Source organism: Pelodiscus sinensis, chromosome 2 (genome assembly GCF_052426305.1).
Source record: "Pelodiscus sinensis isolate ZL-2025 chromosome 2, ASM5242630v1, whole genome shotgun sequence".
In the NCBI taxonomy this organism is placed as follows: Eukaryota; Metazoa; Chordata; order Testudines; family Trionychidae; genus Pelodiscus; species Pelodiscus sinensis.
Window position 1 is genome coordinate 160,832,480 of NC_143053.1, and position 18,991 is coordinate 160,851,470.

The 18,991-nt window shown below is 43.4% G+C and overlaps 1 protein-coding gene across 7 annotated transcripts in view; it reads left to right on the top strand.

Moving 5' to 3' along the window:
* The window catches only part of TNS3 (tensin 3), a 430,864-nt gene that overhangs the window by 69,813 nt on the left and 342,060 nt on the right, over positions 1–18,991 (top strand). For 5 of the 7 annotated variants that reach the window (XR_012901850.2, XM_006136336.5, XM_006136337.5 and 2 more), the window contains exon 1: positions 2,220–2,707. The exons of 1 other annotated variant lie outside the window; for it this stretch is intronic. Coding sequence is in view for 4 of the 6 variants with exons in the window: in XM_006136336.5 (XP_006136398.3) it covers positions 2,606–2,707 (102 nt within the window). In the remaining 2 variants the exon portion in view is untranslated. Of the gene's footprint in view, positions 1–2,219; positions 2,708–18,991 lie in introns of those variants that run through there. One more of the 7 variants, XM_089776497.1, reaches the window with a different exon arrangement.

An 18,991-nucleotide genomic window follows, 5' to 3' on the forward strand; every position in this document is an offset into this window, starting at 1 on the left:
TTTGTACCAATAACCCTCCCAGCCCCCCAAACAAACAAATAACCCAACCTTTTTGCCTTGCCTCCTTCAATCTATTCCTTTGTCTGGTGATAAAACCCCCTTGGGGAGTCAGTCTCTGTGACCAGAACCTGCAGCTGCAACTAGGGATATGTTGTTGAGGGCCTATTTTCATTGCCTAAATCACCACGGAAACTGCCTCAGTGTACTTTGCAACTGCTGCCTTGACAAACGGTCAACACATGCATAAGTTCCAACATTTGGTGGAAAGTCCAAATTGATGGTAGAACATGTTAGAGGTGCCCAACACAGACAGCCATATTTATTTCTGTGGGGATACTGGACTCAATCAAGCAAAAGACATGACATTCAGAGCACGTCTAGGCAATTATATTATGCCTGAAGTCATTTTATGAGGTGTGAGGCTGAGTGACTATAGCTACCTTACAGAAGGCTAAGAAAATGGAGCTCTGAACTCAGGTCTTCTAGGCACTATTGCAAGCCAAATAAACAATAACATAAAAAGCAATTAAACAGGATTTTTTAATTAGAAAAGGAAACAAAAGTTATTTTGATTTGAACCTTTAAATGATGGAATTTCAGCTCAGTTTGAATGTTTATAAATGATTGGTGTGTACAAGTTGGACCTCACTGGTATGGCACCCTGAGGACCTGAATGGTCCTAAACTAGGGGATTTGCTGTACCAGGGAAGGTCCCTGTGCTCCAGCCTACCCCTGCTGCTGTCCCAGCTCCCCAGAGCTCTCTAGATGCTGCCAGCCCTGCTGCTGCCAGGCCAGACCACCACAGCTGGACTTCCACAGCCAGGACAGAACTCCACAGCCATTTGGCTCCACGGCTGGAGCTGGAGATGCACAGCCAAGACTGGGGCAGAGGGCTGGGGACAGAGCTCCCTGGCCACTGCCTAGGCTGGAGCTCCATGGTGGGCCAGAACTCTCTGCTGTGCCACCGGTTTCCCTCACACACACACACACACACACTGGGTTGCTGGTGTCCCCTACCACGCTCCTGCCCCACCGCCAGACCTCATTTTTCCTGGGCTCTGTGGTTGCTGGATCAGGGAGTACCAGTTAAGGGAGGTACAACTTGTATTACCTTTTCTGGGAAAGGGCATTGTGGGAAAGGGCAAAACTGATGGGCCCTTTGCTGATAGGCACGGCAACAAATAGACTTTGCCAGGCCCTGAGCAAGGTGTGTGTATGCGTGGTGGTGGGGGGGGAGAGCAGCTACATGCCCCCAGAAAGGGCAGGGCCTCAGGCTGCCTGGGGACACAAAGGCAATTTAAAGGACCCAATGCTGCAGCCACTGCCATCGCCACCACAATGGTGACTGGGAGTCCTGGGCCTTTTTACATCACTGGGCCTCAGGGCAGCTTCCCCCATTGTCCCTCTTCTTTGTGGGCCTGATGATAGGACTCTAAGCTTATCAGTTTTGAAAATATATCACAAAGTCCCACCACCACTCAGTTACAGACATCTTCATGGTATCAGAATGTCTCACAACTTATATTTCACAACACCCCAGTGAGGAAGGGAAGTATTATATTCTGTATGATCCTTATTTTACAGGGGAAGAAGCTGAGATAAAGAAAGAGTAGAGAGCAGATTTTCACAATAATGTAATCGAGTTTGAGGGCTCAGCTGTAGACATCTATTTCCTGATTGATTTCTGTGGGAGCTGCCAGCACTCAGTACCTCTGAAAATTAGGCTTTTTGTTTTCTAAAGTTTGGGATGCAAAAAATTAAGACCTCCAAAATTACATTCCCCTTTGAAAGTTTGCACAAGATCATGCTTGTCTTTGGCAGAAATAGAACTCAAACCCCTGTCTCTGGGCTGCCGGTGTTTTGCCTGAACCACTTGACTATTCTTCCTCCCCATTAACAGCGTGTATCATTTTGCAGGCAGGAAAAGTAAGTTATGTTAAAGCCAAGGGGAATTAATTAATGTACACAGGCAGACGGACTACACAAAGAAGCAGGAAATTCCTACAGATTCTCCCCTTCTAAAATTGTGCTTTCAAGGTCCTTCTTAGTGTCGACTTTAAACAACCATTATTTGCTCTCGAATTACTTTGGTATTATCAGCTTGCCTTAGTGACAGATTGCTGGATAGCTCTTTTCTTCTTTCCAAAAGGAGCACACCCTTCAAAACAGACTGTTTTCCAAGTTATTAGTTTCCTTGTTATTGTCTCCATACCATTCAGTGATCCAAAAACCCTCCCACCAGGATAGGAAAGGCTAAGTTTCCCCAGCTGGAGACATAGCTTTAGACACTAGCACTCTCATTTGTTGTCCCTGCCTCAGAAGGGGCACAATGTGGTCAGCATGGGATTCTGATAAGGAAAGAGAACCGGCAGAAAGACAAGGATTTTGAGAGCAGCAGAACCGGGCATAACAAAAGGGCTTCAGCCTGACACTGCTCCAAGAAGCAAAAAAGGTCAAGTGCAGGCAGCAAAAGGTGGCAGGCGCACAGCAAATCTGGGGTTGTTACCTTCGAAAGAGACCAGAGAAGTGGAGTTGATGAGTCCCGTTCACTGACCTGGATTAAAAAGGCTGAGGCTGCAGTTATACCAGATGCCAATAGTGCCTTATGGGCTGTAGAGTGAGCGTGGCTTGCCTAGGGAATGAATTTTGCACAGTGCCGCTGGATCATCATTACTTGATACAAGACAAGGCTGAGATCATGATTCAGGTATGTGGAATCTGTATACAAATCCAAAGAACTAATATAGGTGAGGCTGGGGGTTGAGGGGAGAGAACAGGAACGTATCAGATTACTTTGGGCTCCCGGCACTGTTTAAAGCTGAAATTGTCTTTTATTTCCCACTCACAAATCCTACAGTCTGCACACGATTTATTTGTTATGTGGTTCTGTATAACAAGGTTGGATATGTGCAGCAAATATGCTTTAATTAAAGAAAATAAACTGAGAAGTCCTGCCAAAGTTTGAGGTGCTGAAATCCATCCCATTCCCTGAATATTATGTGTGTACATAAGAGGAAAAATCCATGTTAGTTTCCAGTAGTCCGGGTCCAAACTCTCACATGCAGAATGTACAGGATAATTTTAATCCACAGTAGCCACAGGGAGGGCCATTGTGGGTTGCTAAATTGTGTGGTTTAGTAAGTAAACAAGAAAGCAATTAAAAGACTCTTTCCCTCTGGGATATTGCATAAAGCTATTGTACTGCTATAAAAAGCAATTCATTAATGAAGCCAGTGTATCTGTGATTGTGGCAACTTGAGCATTATGTGGGTGCACGTCACCCATTGTAACCATAGGATCACCTACCAGGCAAAAGTTGTGAGCAGCAAATACATGTGTTCACACCGGCTATGGACCAGTTGCCTCATTACAGAAAACAGCTTGTCAGTTGCCTGATGGAACACCAGATAATATGTGGAAAATAAAAATTATCATTTAATTTGTTCACAAAATGTAATAAAAGGAAAGGTTTGGGTATCCTTGGAGGTCCTTTGACTACTTTTCTGTGCACTTTGCAACTTTTATTGATGAATTCTTAGCATTGCAGAATAAAGCTGACATGGCTTCTAACCAAAGTTGAAAATTTCCTTTTAATTGATTGCTGGTCTGATCCACTTCAAAGTTTGAGTGTTGAATTCAGCAATTACAATGTTAATAAATGCATATTATTCTCCTATTAATCTGCGAGCTGAACTATGCTTGTCACACTTGCAAGGCATGATTCATCAGTTTCACAAGTGTATCTGCCAGTGTAAGTGGAGTTCCACTAGCATAAACTGAAGTAACCAAGCAGTACAGCTATTCAATATTATCATATTATTAAATGAAAAATGCAATTGATTTGTGTGGAAACCCTGGAAAGAACAACTGTGAATACACGTGGGTGGATCATTTTGGATTCCATGACTTCACTTCAAACTTGTTTTGTGAAAAATCAGATTCAGCTTTTTTTTAATTAAAAAAAATTTTTTTGTGCTCCCCTTGACTTGCTAGATGTGGACAGGACTGGAAGGGTAAGGACCAATATTTCAGGGGACAGGACAATTTCTCAGCAGTTCAGGCACAAATAGGTGTTGGACATGCGAGGAGTTTCAGGCTATGTCTAGACTATGGAGTTTTCCAGAGGTATCCCAGAAAATCTCTGTCACATCCAGGGTATGCATCTGCTCTTCTGACATTTTTTGCAGAAGTGCTCTTTTGGAAGCCCCTGTATTGCTCTTTTCATGAGGAATAAGGGCTCCTCCAAAGGAGGATGTTTTTTCTAAAATGTGGTCCAGTGTAGATGAGCCAAATTTCAGAAAAACCTCTTTCGAAAAAACAATCGGAAAAAGGTACGCAAATTGTGGAGAGCAATTTGCATAACTCTTTCCGATAAAACTCCGTAGTCTAGATGAAGCCTCAGTGGAAATCTTGCTCCTAAGGGAGTTTCAGCCCAGCTTTGCTCATTCTAGAATTTGAAAAGCATCCATACTTTTGTTTGCTAAACAAACCAAGGCTATGTCTAGACTGCCGCTTTTTTTTGGCAATTTGCGTACCTTTTTCTGAAAATTTTGTCGGAAGAGGTTTTTCTGATATTTGGCCTGTCTACACTGGACCAAATTTCAGAAAAATCTCCTCTTTCAGAAGAGCCCTTCTTCCTCGTGGAAGGAGGAAAACAGAGCTTCCAAAAGAGCACATCTGCTCTTCTGCAAAAAAATGTCAGAAGAGCAGACGCATTTCCTGGACGTGGCGGAGTTTTTCTGCAATACCTCCGATATCCCAGGAAAAACTCTGTAGTCTAGACATGGCCCAAAACTCTGAAGCTTTGAGGATTGCAGAGCTGTAGATCTTCTCCCATGGCTTCTTTGTGCCTTCGTCCATGTTAATTTAGAGGATATGTCTATACTGCAAGTGAAAGTATGAGGGTAGCATGGATGTGACAGCTTTATTCTACCTAGCATGACTAACAAAAGCAGTGTGGGTATGGAAGATGGGCTGTTAATCAGCAGATATACCTAAGGTCACTATGTCTCTCCTATTAAAGCATGCCTTCATGTATAAATCGTCAAATAGTCATTGGAGCAAAGACTTGAACTTTGGCAGCCATATCCTAGGTGAATGCTCTAATCATCAGGATGATCTCCTTTCTCATTTGCTTTTCTTGACTGTTCATAGCCATCATGATTTACCTCTATGAAAGACCATTGGAGAATCATTGGACCTGGGAAAGAGAGCTCTTGAGGCCAATAAGGGATTTCCCCCTTTGTATTTTCCCCTTTGTATATTTTGTATGATGTTGGACAAATCACCATCATATGTAGGATGGGCTGATTCTTTTGCCATAGCAGCCTTCCTCTGAAGATCACACATCGGTGCAATAGGAAAAAAATGGGCCTGGAAAAAAACTGTTTCTTTTTACACATGTGAAATTATTTAAAAGGGGCTTTTGTAACACAGTAACTAACCTGTCTCCAGCAGGCCAGGACAGAATTCATATGCCATGCCTTGAGATGGTTTCATTACAGTGTCATAACGTTTTGATCTTTGAGCATGACACAGTGTCTGCACTTAGCCTTCAATCTACTCTACCTAGAAAGGAGGTGGAGTTGAACTCATCATGATCCAATCTACTTTAATCAGTGTGGTCCTGCGCATATATACAATGTTTACTATATGGCTTAAAGATCTACAAATCATCTGTTTGCACTTGCTCAGGAAATATTTCTATTTTAACTCAACTTTTCCATGAAAAATTGAAAAAAATGTGTTCAATTTTTACTTTATTGAATAGAACATGTTTTTTTTCATTTTGAAACAACTTTTCATTTCATTTTTTCCAAAATTTTATATAATATAAAATAAAGTCCAAATTAGAAATAAACTTTTCAATTTGACTAAACTGGGGAAATACAACCTAGAGGGAGCTATTATAAGGTGGGTGAATAACTGACTGGATAACTGTTCTCACAGAGTAGTTATCAGTGGTTCACAGTCATGCTGGAAAGGCATAATGAGTAGGGTTCCATGGGGATCCCTTCTGGGTCTGGTTTTGTTTAATATCTTCATCAATGATGTAGATGATGGCATAAAGAATACACATAAAGTTTACAGATGATATCAAGCTGGGAGTGGTTGCAAGTGCTTTGGAGGAAAATGATCTGGACAAATGGGAGAAATTATTTGAGGTAAATAGGAAGGAATTCAATAAGGACAAATGCAAAGGAGGAAGAAACAATCAATTACTCACATACAGAATGGGAAATGACTGTCTAGGAAGAAGTACTGGAGAAAAGGATCTAGGGGTCATAGTGGATCACAAGCTCAATATCAGTCAACAATGTGACACTGTTGCAGAAAAAGTAAACATCGTTTTGGGATGTATTAGCAGGAGTGCTGTAAGTAAGACATGGTAATTCTTTGCTCTACTCTGTACAATCAGGCTTCAAATGGATTATTGTGTCCAGTTACAAGTGCCGCATTTCAGGAAAGATGTGGACAAAAACTACAGAAAAAAGCAACAAAAATGATGAAAGTCCAGAAAACATGATCTATGTTTAATCTGGAAAAGAAAAGACTAAGAGGGAACGTAATAACCATTTTCAAGTATATCAAAGGTTGTTACAAGGAGGAGGGAGAAGAATTATTCTCCTTAAGCTCTGATGATAGGTCAAGAAGCAAGGGGCTTAAATTACAGGAAGGGAGGTGTAGGTTGGACATTAGGGAAAACTTCCTAACTGTCAGGGGGGTTAAACACTGGAATTAATTTCATAGGGAGGTTGTAGAAGCTCCATCATTGGATTTTTAAGAGCAGGTTAGACAAACACCTGTCAGGGATGGTCCAGGATGGTGCTTGGTCCTGTCATGAATGCAGAGGACTGGACTTGATGACTTTTTGAGATACAGTGCAGCTCTAACTCATTTTCATTTCTTTTTACATTTACTTTCCCTTCAATTACATTTAATGGGAAATTTTGAAATGTTTTCTTTCTATTCTATTTGAATTTTTTTTTAAATCACAGGTTTTATGTGAAGTAGGGATTTTGGTCCCTTTGGGGGGCTGTGCTCCTGGGTGCTGTCAAGTCGCTGTAATTGAGCTCTCCCAGAACTGAGCTGTTGTGTCTGTGCTGCTCTGCTAGGGAACTCTTACCCCAACTCTGTGCCTTGGCTGAGGGAGACCAGAGCTCCTGGCTCAGTAGGACAGAGCTTGACTAGCTTGACTTTCCACCCTCACACCCTACACACACTTTGCTGCCTCTATCAGAGAGAGGCAGCAAGCAGGGGGAGCAGAAACTGGTGCTGGGGGAGAGCCAGCTTAAAAGCCAGTTCCCCCCAGCACCATCTCTTCTGGGGGGGGAAGGAGGCAGAGGCACAGTGGGGAGCTGGTGGCATTTCCACCTTTGAAATGTAGCAGAAATGCTGTGGGAAGCACAGGGTGAGCGGGGGACTCAAGCAGTCTCTTGCTGGCCGTGGGCTCCTTGCTTTTGAAATGTACAACAGCCCCTCAGGGCTCTCATAAATTTCAAAAGCAAAGTGTGCGGGGAGCAAGGGGCCATCAGGGGACTCAAGAGCACATGCACTTGTACATTCCAAAAGCTGGGAGATCAACGCTCCAGATATCAATCTTCTGTCATTCGATTTAGCGGGTCTAGTATAAACCCCTACATGACTTCTGAGGGCAGCTCCTGCCAGCATCTGGTACTCCACCTTTTGTGAGGAGTAAGGGAAACTGACAGGAGCATTTGCTCCTGTCAGCCTCTCGCACTGAGGACACTGCCCAGGTTCCGGTTATTGTGTGTAGCTGGAGTTCTGTACATTTAAAGTGACCTTCCTGGTCTAGTGTAGACCAGGCCTAAGAGCAGGTGTGGGCAATAATTTTTGAAGAGAAGCTGCTTCACAAATTTCTGAAGTGGTCGTTGGCCACCCTGGAAGAGACGGGGCTTTGCATGGAAGGGGAAGGGCCAGACGTCCGTTCCATGCTCCCCTGCCCACAGACCTTGATTGGCATGGGAGAGGGGAGAGCATGTGAAGTCTTTGCCTCCTGCCCCCAGCACCTAGAGAGAACTTCCAGCTGGCAGTTTCCTCTAGTACTGTGTACCCCTGGTGGGGAAGGAGACTTCACATCCTCCGCCCACCCCTAAGTTTTGATTGGCCTGGGGGTAGGGAAGCCTCAGAGCAGCCTCAGGTTGAGTCAACTAGCTTGACGGGCTGGATCTGGCCTGCAGAGGCTGTCTTGTTCACCTCTGGGCTAAGGGATTGGGGCGAAGAAGGGCCTGTGAGGTCTGGGAGGGAGTTTGGTTGAAAGAGGCAGTTGTGACCTGGGGCACTGGATTAGGATGCAGGGCTTGGGGTGTGACCTAGAGAAGGGGATTACAGTGCAGGTGTTTGGACTGTGGCCTAGGGAAGGAGGGGGTTGTGACATGGTGCAGGGAACTGGGGTGCAGAGGTTTGGGTTGTGACCTAGGGCAGGAGGGGATTGTGCTCTGGGGCTGAGGATTGGGTGCAGGGTTTGGGAGGGAGTATGAATTCAGGAGGAGCAGAGGACTTGGGTTGTGTGAAGATAGGGGATAGGAGTCGGGGGCAGGGGGAGAGAGTAAAGGGGCTGGGGTGCCAGAGGCAGGCTCTGGCTGGAAGACTTACCTGTGACACTCCCGGCCAGCAGCCCAGCACATTTGTCAGGCAGGAATATACCCTGCCCCCACAGGCTGCAGGGCCATGTGCTCTATTAATAAGATCCTGAGGGGAGAAGGGAGGGTGCTTTGCCACCAATGGGATTGTGCTGAGTGCGGGAGCAGCACTGCTCCCCCTCCCCCCTGCTCAGTTTGTGAAACACAAACGGCCCTGCAGCCGCTTTTCAGATCCCTATATAATAGAAGAAAAAGGAAGACATCATATACAGTATGTGACTAAATAAAATGGTTTCTAACTAGAGCTTTTCAAAGTTTTCAGCATGCTATCACTGGATCTTTAAATGTGAGTTATTAATCTTATTTTCTATAGCCAAAGAAAGCAAGGGAAAACAATGACTTTCAAAACAAAACAAAACACTTGAACAACCAAACACAATCGCTATTTTATGTTTAATTTTTTGTTTTTTCTAATGGTTTCAGCCAGGTGAAGTATGGTGAAGTTTAATTGCTGTTACTAGAGTGAATTGTCTCTTTACTTTGGCATCCTGGTATTTTCTTTTTGTCTGACGGCTATGACTTTCCTATGGAAAGTTTTATGGATACTTTTTGATAAGTTGGGAAAACCTTCTTAATGAAGGTTTTCAGGAAGGAGATTGGGAGCACAGAGAGAAATAATTACAAGCCCGAAGATTCTCTCCTGTTGTGATCAGCAAGGGAGAGGGATTAAAATTTAAATTTACATAGTGGGCTTTGGGAAAAAACATATCACAGAATGGTCACAGAATGCCTTAACTGATGTCCTATGAGATTAATACCTTTTCCATGAATTTTACACTGGAAAATAATAAGTATCTGTTGTTTCCTTTTAGAATTTCCATTGCTTTTTAATTTAAAACGCTCTTCCATTCTATCAGGTATTGTATGTAAAATGTATTAGCCTAAAGAGAATTTTGGGAGGTAGTTCTGCATTTTGTATGCCAAAAGGTGGATGATAATACACAAATACATAACACCTAGATAGACAACACTGTGCATCAATGAAATCATGAAGCTTCCCAGGAAAACTTCTTCATTCTAAGCTTAAATAGTTGCAATCAACTGTGATTTTTTTTTATGAAAGCCAACTAGATTTCCTATACAAATGCCTGCATGTTCCTGAGGTTTCATACTAATACTTGTAGTTTGACAACCGAACGTCCCCATTTTTGTAACAGTTTTCTTTCCTTGTTGATGTCTGATAGACTTTAACAAGCAGATGTGAATAACCATTGCAAAATGCTGCCATATTTAAATGCATTTCAGGAACATACTAGTGCATTAAACCTCACAGAATAATGAAACACATTTTTTACATATATTTGTCCATACTAGACCAATTGATATGAAAATATAAGCAGAATCTTCACAAATATTCTTTGATCACAGTTAGCTTTTTAATGGGAATACTTAAATGTAATTACAATTCACAGCTGATTTTTATATATATAATTCCATAAATGAGCTCAGGTAATAAATCACCTGAGCAGAGACTGAGTTATTTGTGTAGCTACCCAAACCCAGAGATAGCCATATCCACCCCATAATGCCAAATGTGCTTGGTTTGTAATTGTGTTTGAAATGTGGAGTAGGCTCTATGATTCTATGAAACTAAGCTAGGGCTAGAGGTGGACACATTGGAGGGAAGGGATACAGTCCAGAGTGACTTAGACAAATTGGAGGATTGGGCCACAAGAAATCTAATGAGGTTCAACAAAGACAAGTGGGATGGAAGAATCCGAAGCATTGTTACAGGCTGGGGACCAACTGGCTAAGTAGCAGTTCTGCAGAAAAGAACCTGGGGGTTACAGTGGATGAGAAGCTGGACATGAGTCGACAGTGTGCCCTTGTAGCCAAGAAGGCTAATGGCATATTAGGTTGCATTAGGAGGAACATTGCTAGCAGATCCAGAGAAGTGATTATTCTTCTTTACTCGACTCTGATGAGGCCACATCTGGAATATTGTGTCCAGTTCTGGGCCCCCAATTACAGGAAAGATGTGGATGCATTGGAGAGGGTCCAGCGGAGGGAGACCAAAATGATTAGGGGGCTGGAGCATATGACCTATGAAGAGAGGCTGAGGGAGTTGGGTCTATTTAGTCTGCAGAAGAGAAGAGTGAGGGGGGATTTGATAGCAGCCTTCAACATCCTGAAGGGAGGTTCCAAAGAGGCTGGAGAAAAGCTGTTCACAGTAGTGACGGGTGACGGAACAAGGATCAATGGTCTCAAGTTGTGGTGGGAGAAGTCCAGGTTGGATATTAGGAAAAACTATTTCACTAGGAGGGTGGTGAAGTACTGGAATGGGTTACCTAGGGAAGTAGTGGAGTCTCCATCCCTAGAGGAGTTTAAGTCCCAGCTTGACAAAACCCTGGCTGGGTTGATTTAATTGGGATTTGTCCTGCCTTGGGCAGGGGGCTGAACTTGATGGCCTTCTGAGGTCGCTTCCAGCTCTATGATTCTATGATTCTTACATTCATACTTCCCTTCTAAGTGCATCCTCCTCCTGAGTTAGGCTCTGATCTTGCTCCCATACAATTCAATGGCAAAACTCCCTCCAAACACACCTTCGTGATACACATCTCTGTCGTATGGATCTTTGTCCCCCTCTAGTGGCTGTTCCATGTAAGTGATTAAACAGCGAAATAGAGCTGCCAGCTCTTCTCCTTGCTCCTTTAGCTTAAGCAGGAGAGGCTCAGGCTTTGAGGTCTCAGAGGCTCTGTCTAGACTACATGGCTCCATCGACGGAGCCATGTAGATTAGGGTTGTAGGCAAAGGGAAATGAAGTGGCAATTTAAATAATCGCCGCTTCATTTAAACTTACATGGCTGCCGCGCTGAGCTGACAAACAGCTGATCAGCTGTTTGTCGGCTCAGCGCGCTAGTCTGGACGCTCCCCTGCCGACATCAAAGCCCTTTGTCGGCAGCCCCATTATTCCTCGTGGGATGAGGTTTACCGGGGCTGCCAACAAAGGGCTTTGATGTCAGCAGGGGAGCGTCCAGACTAGCGCGCTGAGCGACAAACAGCTGATCAGCTGTTTGTCGGCTCAGCGCGGCAGCCATGTAAATTTAAATGAAGCGGCGATTATTTAAATCGCCGCTTCATTTCCCTTTGCCCAATAAACAAAACTACATGGCTCCATCGATGGAGCCATGTAGTGTAGACGTACTCAGAAAGGCAAGCCATCTAACCATCAGTTAACATTGAGTTAACAACCCTAATCAGCAAACATAGTTATGTTTTATTGATTTTAATGGGACTTGAATATGAATTTAAAATTAAATACATGCTTAAGTGCTTTCTGGAATTAGGCCCATAGTGCAAGAGGTTCAGAGTTGAATCCACATGATGAGTGATCAACACACAAATACCCTCCTCTTTAGCTCCCATATCAGCTTCCTACCAGTAGAAAGTACCTGATATTTACCTTAGGGGCATTTCTGCCTCAGGCATTGTAATTGAGAAGCCTTCCAACCTGCTGTGACATCTCTTCTCTCTGGTTTGATTTAATGAATCCCGTAATGTCCATGTGTGAAGTTGTATCTCTGATAATTTTACATGAGTACATGTATGTTTAAACTTTCAGTGTAAACTAAAAATATATAAAACTCCTTTACTTTACACTTTTCTTTTTTGTCCTTGCAACTGTTAGCACATGGGCAGAGGGTATGCTAGGTGGGGGAAGTCATTGCTTTCCCCAGCCGCCAGCCTGGCCCTCGTCACACTTGCCCGAGGATTGGCAATAATTTTAGGGGGGGGGGCAGAGCCACATCACTAATTTTTCAAGTGGCCCTGGGATGCCCCAGAAGGGGCGGGGCCAGGACACTTCTGTGCTGCCCTGCCCACAAACCCTGATTGGTCTGGGGTTGGGGGAGCACGTGAAGTCTTTGCCCCCCGCTCTCCCCTCACCTAGAGAAAACTGCCAGCTGTTCTAAACAAACTCTCACTCCCTGCCCCCACCCTGGTCCACTCTAAGTGCCATGTGTCCTTTGCAGGCTGGGGGCAGGGAGCGAGAGACTTCATGTGATCCCCCCACTCCCAGGCCCTGACTGGCCTGGAGGAGCGGGTGTGGCATGGCACCCATGGGTCAGATCCACCTACTTGGTGAGCCAAATCTGGCCTGCAGAGGCCTCTGTGCTCACCTCTGCTCTGCCCCTAGAACACCTATTGTAGGTGTTCTAGAGGCAAATTGTTGCTGTCCCCAGGTGCCCTCCCGTCCCATGCTCCGGTGCCAGGGAAGCTGAGGAAATGAATCCTCATCCTTCCTAATGCTCTGGAGCTGTAGAGGCTGGGAATGCATGCCCTCCACCCTCCCCATGCTCCAGGGTCAGGAAGGCTAGAGACGTGCACCCGCCCTCCCCATGGATGGGGGCAGAGAGGCTGCTTGGCTCCTGTGGGGGGCAGGGCCTCAGTAGAAGGGGCAGAGCTGGGACTACAGCTGGGGGCTTGTCTTCCCCAGTCCTACCTTCACCAACCACCTATGTGTTAGGACATCTTCCTGGTAGTCATCTTTCTTTTCCTTATGCTTCTCTGTCCCACTTATCAATGTTTTCCTTGGTCTACATTCTCAAAAATGACTAATGATTTTGGATGCCCAGCTTGATAAATTTTGCATTGGCTTTATTTTCAGGTATTGGGGTGCTTAGCACTTATGGAAAGCAAAGCAGCCTCCTTTAAACTGTAGGCATCCCAGAGACCTAAATGTTCATGAGCATTTGCATTGCTGTGTTGGAAATTGATTCTGCACTTCTCATAGAGCCAGAACTTTCACCTGTGGGATCACAGGATCATAACCCCCACTGGAAAATCTGCAAACCCAGTTATGCCATTAAAATAGATATGCTGGTTTCTTTGCAAAATACATACTTATCCAAGATAGGCCCAGTACTTATTTGTAAGTAAATACAATGCAACACCAGGTGATGATAACTTTCCAAATTGCAGAAAGTTTGAAATGGCAGCTCCAGGATGATGATTCTCTTACTCTGATGCATGGATTCAGATGCCCGGCAGAGAGCCGGACCTGTGCTTTCACATTTAGGAAGCTGCTGTAGTTCATAACATCTTTGGTGGTCCCCTTCCTACATGTACATTGGGTTTTTTTCGTTTTTTAAGTTTGAAGCTAGTTCAAACGTATCCAAGAGATTGTAGGGGGAGCCAGTATGATGCCTTCACTCTATTTATTTATTTGAACTTTTATTATCCAGGCTTGGCAGTTGGTAGAGAGGAGGACTTGTGGTACAGTAAATCAGCACCGCTCAATGACAAGCCTGAGTCCCCACTGGCTGTAGGCTTCAGCTGCCCTTATCTAGTGAATTCAGTTTTGGTGACCTGTGAATGCCTGTAATTGATAACTCGTAGGAAAAACCTTTTCCTGTGAAGTGAACAAAAAATATTGCTCCATGGGTTTTTCTAAAGACTGCTGAGGTAAAACATCATGTCTGGACTCCTGTCTCTTTCCTTCCTCTGCTCTGCCCCTCCTTATTAATGCAAAAAAAAAAGCCAAAATAAACAGGATTAGATTTTTCTCTCATCTTTGTTAAACATCAGCTGTGTTTGCTCAGGTTACGGTGGTGAAAAGGAAGCATGATCCTGCTAACGTGAAGTGTATGAGGGATCACCCTCAGTGTTTGCAGGGATTCCCTTTATCTTGCGTTATGTATCGCTATCCCTCAAGGCTCCAAAAAAAGTTGCATGCAGCAGAGACATATGATTTAGCCCTAAGTACCATTGGAGAAACTACAGGAATGATTATGTTGCAAGATGATGTGTGAATTTAGACCCATCTGTGCTAGCTATAGACTTACTAATATATGTAACAAAAGGACCATAGATGAGAGGCATGGGCTAGCAACCACAGGACATACCCAGAGTCCCCGGTGGCTTTGTATTCTGGTTGTTACCCCCGTGATGCCATGTCTTCACTGCTGTTGTTACCCATGCTAGCTAGATTAAAGGTATACCTGCTCTGCTGTGATCATATTTGCTTGCTGTGTAGACTAAGGATGTAAAATAGCAAGTAATTTACTAGTCGAGTAGTGGACGAAATTTCCATCGACTGCTCAACTAGTCGATAGGCACTTCCACATTCCTCCTTCAAAATGTACAAGAGCCCCTGCTGATGCTCTTGAGCATTTCAAAGCAGGAATGCTGAACTCCGTGTGCAGCCTGGGACCAGCAGGAAGGCCCGCTGACTCTGGGCTGATGTGGTGTGCCTGCTTTGAAATGTACAAGAGCCCCCAGCGACGACTCTTGTGCTTTTCAAAGCAGAAGCACCCTTATGGAGCCTGGGACCAGCAGGGGACTCAGAGTCTCCTGCTGACCTGGGCTCCATCCAGCGCTGCTGCTTTGAAATGCCATGTGGAGCTTGGGGTCAGCTGGGGACTCTCCAGCTGACCCTGGGTTCCGCATGGCATTTCCACAGAACCTGGGATCAGCTGGGGAGTCCCCAGCTGATCCTGGGCTCCAGGCGAATATGGGAATAATGTGCAACTATGCCATCTGAGGTAGAAGTACCAGGAAGTACTGGGTCAAATTTATCCATGGTCCTGTGCAGAGCCTAGCATAGGGATGGTGAGGAGGCATTTTGGGCTTTCCCAGTCCTGAAGCAGCCAGCAGCCACTTACCTCCTGGTACTAACTTCAACCTATCTGCTCAGAGCACTTACGTATCTTGAAAGATGAGCAATAACTGGGGTGTAGGACCACTCCAGAACTCTTACTGACCTAATAAGGGTAAAATATTGGGGGGATTGGTGAGGGGGCTGCTTTGCAGCCCCTTTGCACCAGTGTGACTGGCGTAAAGAGACTGAAGAGCAATTGTAAATAGGATTCACTGTGCCTAACAAAGGTATGTTGTCTCTAGGAACTCTGTGTTGCACGGGAAAAGTGACTGCTGCTCTGCCCTTTTAAGGAGGGTACAGAGTGTACATCTTTCTGTAGCCAAGGATTATGATTTTTGCCTGGCCCCTGACTGGTGAGGGGTCAGGGGAGCTTTTTATTCCATCATAGGGAAAAGACACGAACTAATTCAGGAGACAGCCGATTGGCTATATCCCAGGCAATGTGGAAATATTCCATAATTTCTTTCCTCTTATTTTAATTGTTCTAGCACTGCCAGTAATGAATCCAAGCATGGTGACATGAATCACTTTTTGTTTATCACAAAGTGTTCCAAGGAGGAAAAATACTGCCCGGTGTCTTGTTTCTATTGTTCCTTGTTCTCTGTTGTCCAAGTACCAAACTCTATTAAAATCCTGCTCTTCATGATTTTTGTCAGTTATTCAAGCAATCAGAGCAGCACAGAATGATTTTAAAAGGCGATAAAAGACTCACAGAAGCAATGCAAGTTTAGTGCTTGAAAGAGCAAATGGTTTTAATTATATTTTAAGGGAAATGTCAACCATAAACTCTTTTTCGTGTCCATTTAAAGCCAAGGGCATGGAATGTCTGCTTCCTGCCAACTGTGGTATTAACTCTGGCTATCGCTTACAGGGAAATTAAAACCATTTGGGCCTTCATCGTTGAAGGCTCTTACCTATATTGGGGTGTTCTAGTATAGTGTGATGTCAGTTTATGGTAATTTAGTGCAACTGAGCATACATAGGCCTTGATTCAGCAAGATATTAAATCTGTGGCTCGCTTTAAGAATGAGTAGACCCTTTGGCTTCGGTAAGATTTAAGTCTGTTCTAAAGTGTGTTGCTGAATTGGGACCTAGAGGTTTTTATATGAAAATATCAAAGATTGAGTTCAAGGTGTGGAATTTGGATCTGTATTTTGGGCACTGTAAAGTCCAGAGGGGTTTCAATGCATGGTTTTCTTTTCAGCCCATCATTAAAAAGATGAGTTTGATTGTTCCTAGCCCCTTCATGACCAGGGAAGGGCACCTCATGCTGTGCCCAAGGATTGGGCACAACATCAATACTTGTGCTCCTTTGAGAGCAAAGACTACAAGTCTAGTATTTACTAGATTTTGCCAAGGACATGAGCCATTTTGCTACACCATGCAAAGGAATTGGCCCATATAAAGAGGAGTATATCACTAGATCTGCTAGCTCTGTGTACTGCTCTTGTATCCCCACTGAAAGGGAGAAGAGGAGGTTCTCCTATTCTCCAATGGGGTCAAAATAGGCTATTCTAGTCATAATTAGTGAGTTGTTTAATATAGGCCTTTTGCTGATCTAGGGCTGATAATTTCCATTGCACCCCAAACATTTGCTTTCCACTTTCCAAGCGATTAAATTTTATAGAGATTAATTTTACTTTCTCTGTAAAATTAATCTCTTGGAAGATGGAAATGGAATGTTTGAGAGTAAAGAAAGAAACCCTGTATCATAATGAACAAGAACTCCCTGTTTTTATTCACACAAGTCACTGTTTTCAGTCTTTCATCAGATGTGAAGCAGGTATCTAGGTACAGAAAGCATTACAGTAGTGCACTATTGAACTACTTCAGAATTGTATGTGGCTTGCTTTCTCTGGAACAGTTTTCACTTTGGCACTAATTCAAAGGCATCCTTATTTGGGATAGGTCTTATACACGTGCTTAAGTACTTTCTTGAGTTGCATCTCAAAGCAGCAAGCTAAGCTGGCAGTATATTCAAACAGCAATGAGACATTATCATTGCCAACACTTACCCATTACAGACATTTAACAATTTTTCCATAGAAAAATAAATATATTCTTCACATATTTATAGGAATGGATTGTGCCCCTAAAAGGAGCAATGTCATTATTGCAACCCTCACACTCCAAAAATAAAGGATATTTATTTTACTTTAATCTTGTTTTCCATTTGTAATCCATCAGTCACAGGAAAAGAAGCCACTTCCACCAAATAATCATAAGCAATGTGGAATTCATCAGCCAAAAGTAAAGTGACTGCTTGCCTATTTTCACTGAACATTACCCCCCATTCGAGAGGTACTAGGAATTCTTCTCAAATGACTAGAGTTCAGTTCTGGGTGGGCTGTTATTCCAAAGCCTCATGAACACATGTCTCAGTGCTTCATGTATTTGCTTTACATTTGATAGTTCTACTGGAAGCTTTTAGCATCAATATGAAAATTCCAAGATGTGGTTCAAACGTCTTGAAAAACAATACCAACCTTGATTTCAGCAGTATTGAAGTGCTTAGATGAAAAGTGGAATAACTAGTGTAGCTCACTAGAGGACAGTCTTTCCATCTCAAATTTATTTATATTCTTTCAGCTCTAACTCAAAGCAATGCCAAGTGTTTATTCATTCAGAAGGACTTTTACACAAGTCTGGAAAAGAAATATTACATTTCTCAGGAACTGACCTATAGAATGTAATAGGAAATTTAATATCTGTGCTGTAGGAAGACTTGCAAAACCTTTAAGAAGGATATTGTTCCTTATTAAATTCTTTGAGGTTTAAATTTCTGTAGAAACTTACTACATTTTTGTGGAATCCTTTTTGTTTCATTTTTGATACAGTCTGTAGACACTTCCATAAGGGAAGTTCTCTATTAAACTTAATTACAAACAAATAATCCAGACAGAAAGCGCCTTTTTAAAAAAAGTTTTCTATACAACCACTACTGTAGTAACAAAGCACTTACTAAGGAAATTGCAATGGCATTCTACTGCAGTGGCTTAAAACATTACCTCTTACAGTAATATTAAACACAGTGTCTTAGGCAATGACTGAAGTCATTTTTAAGTAAGGCTGTGTCTAGACTACATGTCTCTGTCATCAGAGGCATGTAGATTAGACACATAGGTAAAGGCAAATGAAGCCGCGATTTAAATGATCGTGGGACGAGGTTTACCGGGGCTGCCGACAAAGGGCTTTGATGTCGGCAGGGGAGCGTCCAGACTAGCACGCTGAGCGGACAAACAGCTGATCAGCTGTTTGTCGGCTCAGCGCAGCAGCCATGTAAATGTAAATGAAGCCGCGATCATTTAAATCACGGCTTCATTTGCCTTTGCCAAAACAGCAAATCTACATGGCTTCATCGATGGAGCCATGTAGTTTAGACATATCCTAAGTGAAGATAGCTGTCAGTTGAATTCCTGTCTTAAGTTCTTTATATCTCCTAACATGGGTACAACCCGAACCAAAGATATGAACCAAAATATCATAGGGGTAGCCGTGTTAGCCTGTAACTTAAAAAAGAGAGTGGTCCTGTAGCATCTTACAAACTAACAAAAATACATATATAGTATCATGAGCCTTTGTGCTTAACATAGGCACGAAAGCTCATGAGACTATATATGTATTTTTGTTATTCTCTAAGGTGCTATAGGGCCACTAATTTTTTTTCATGGCTATGAACTTATCCAAACACAATGGAGCTAATATCCAAATCAGCACTTACCCAAAACTT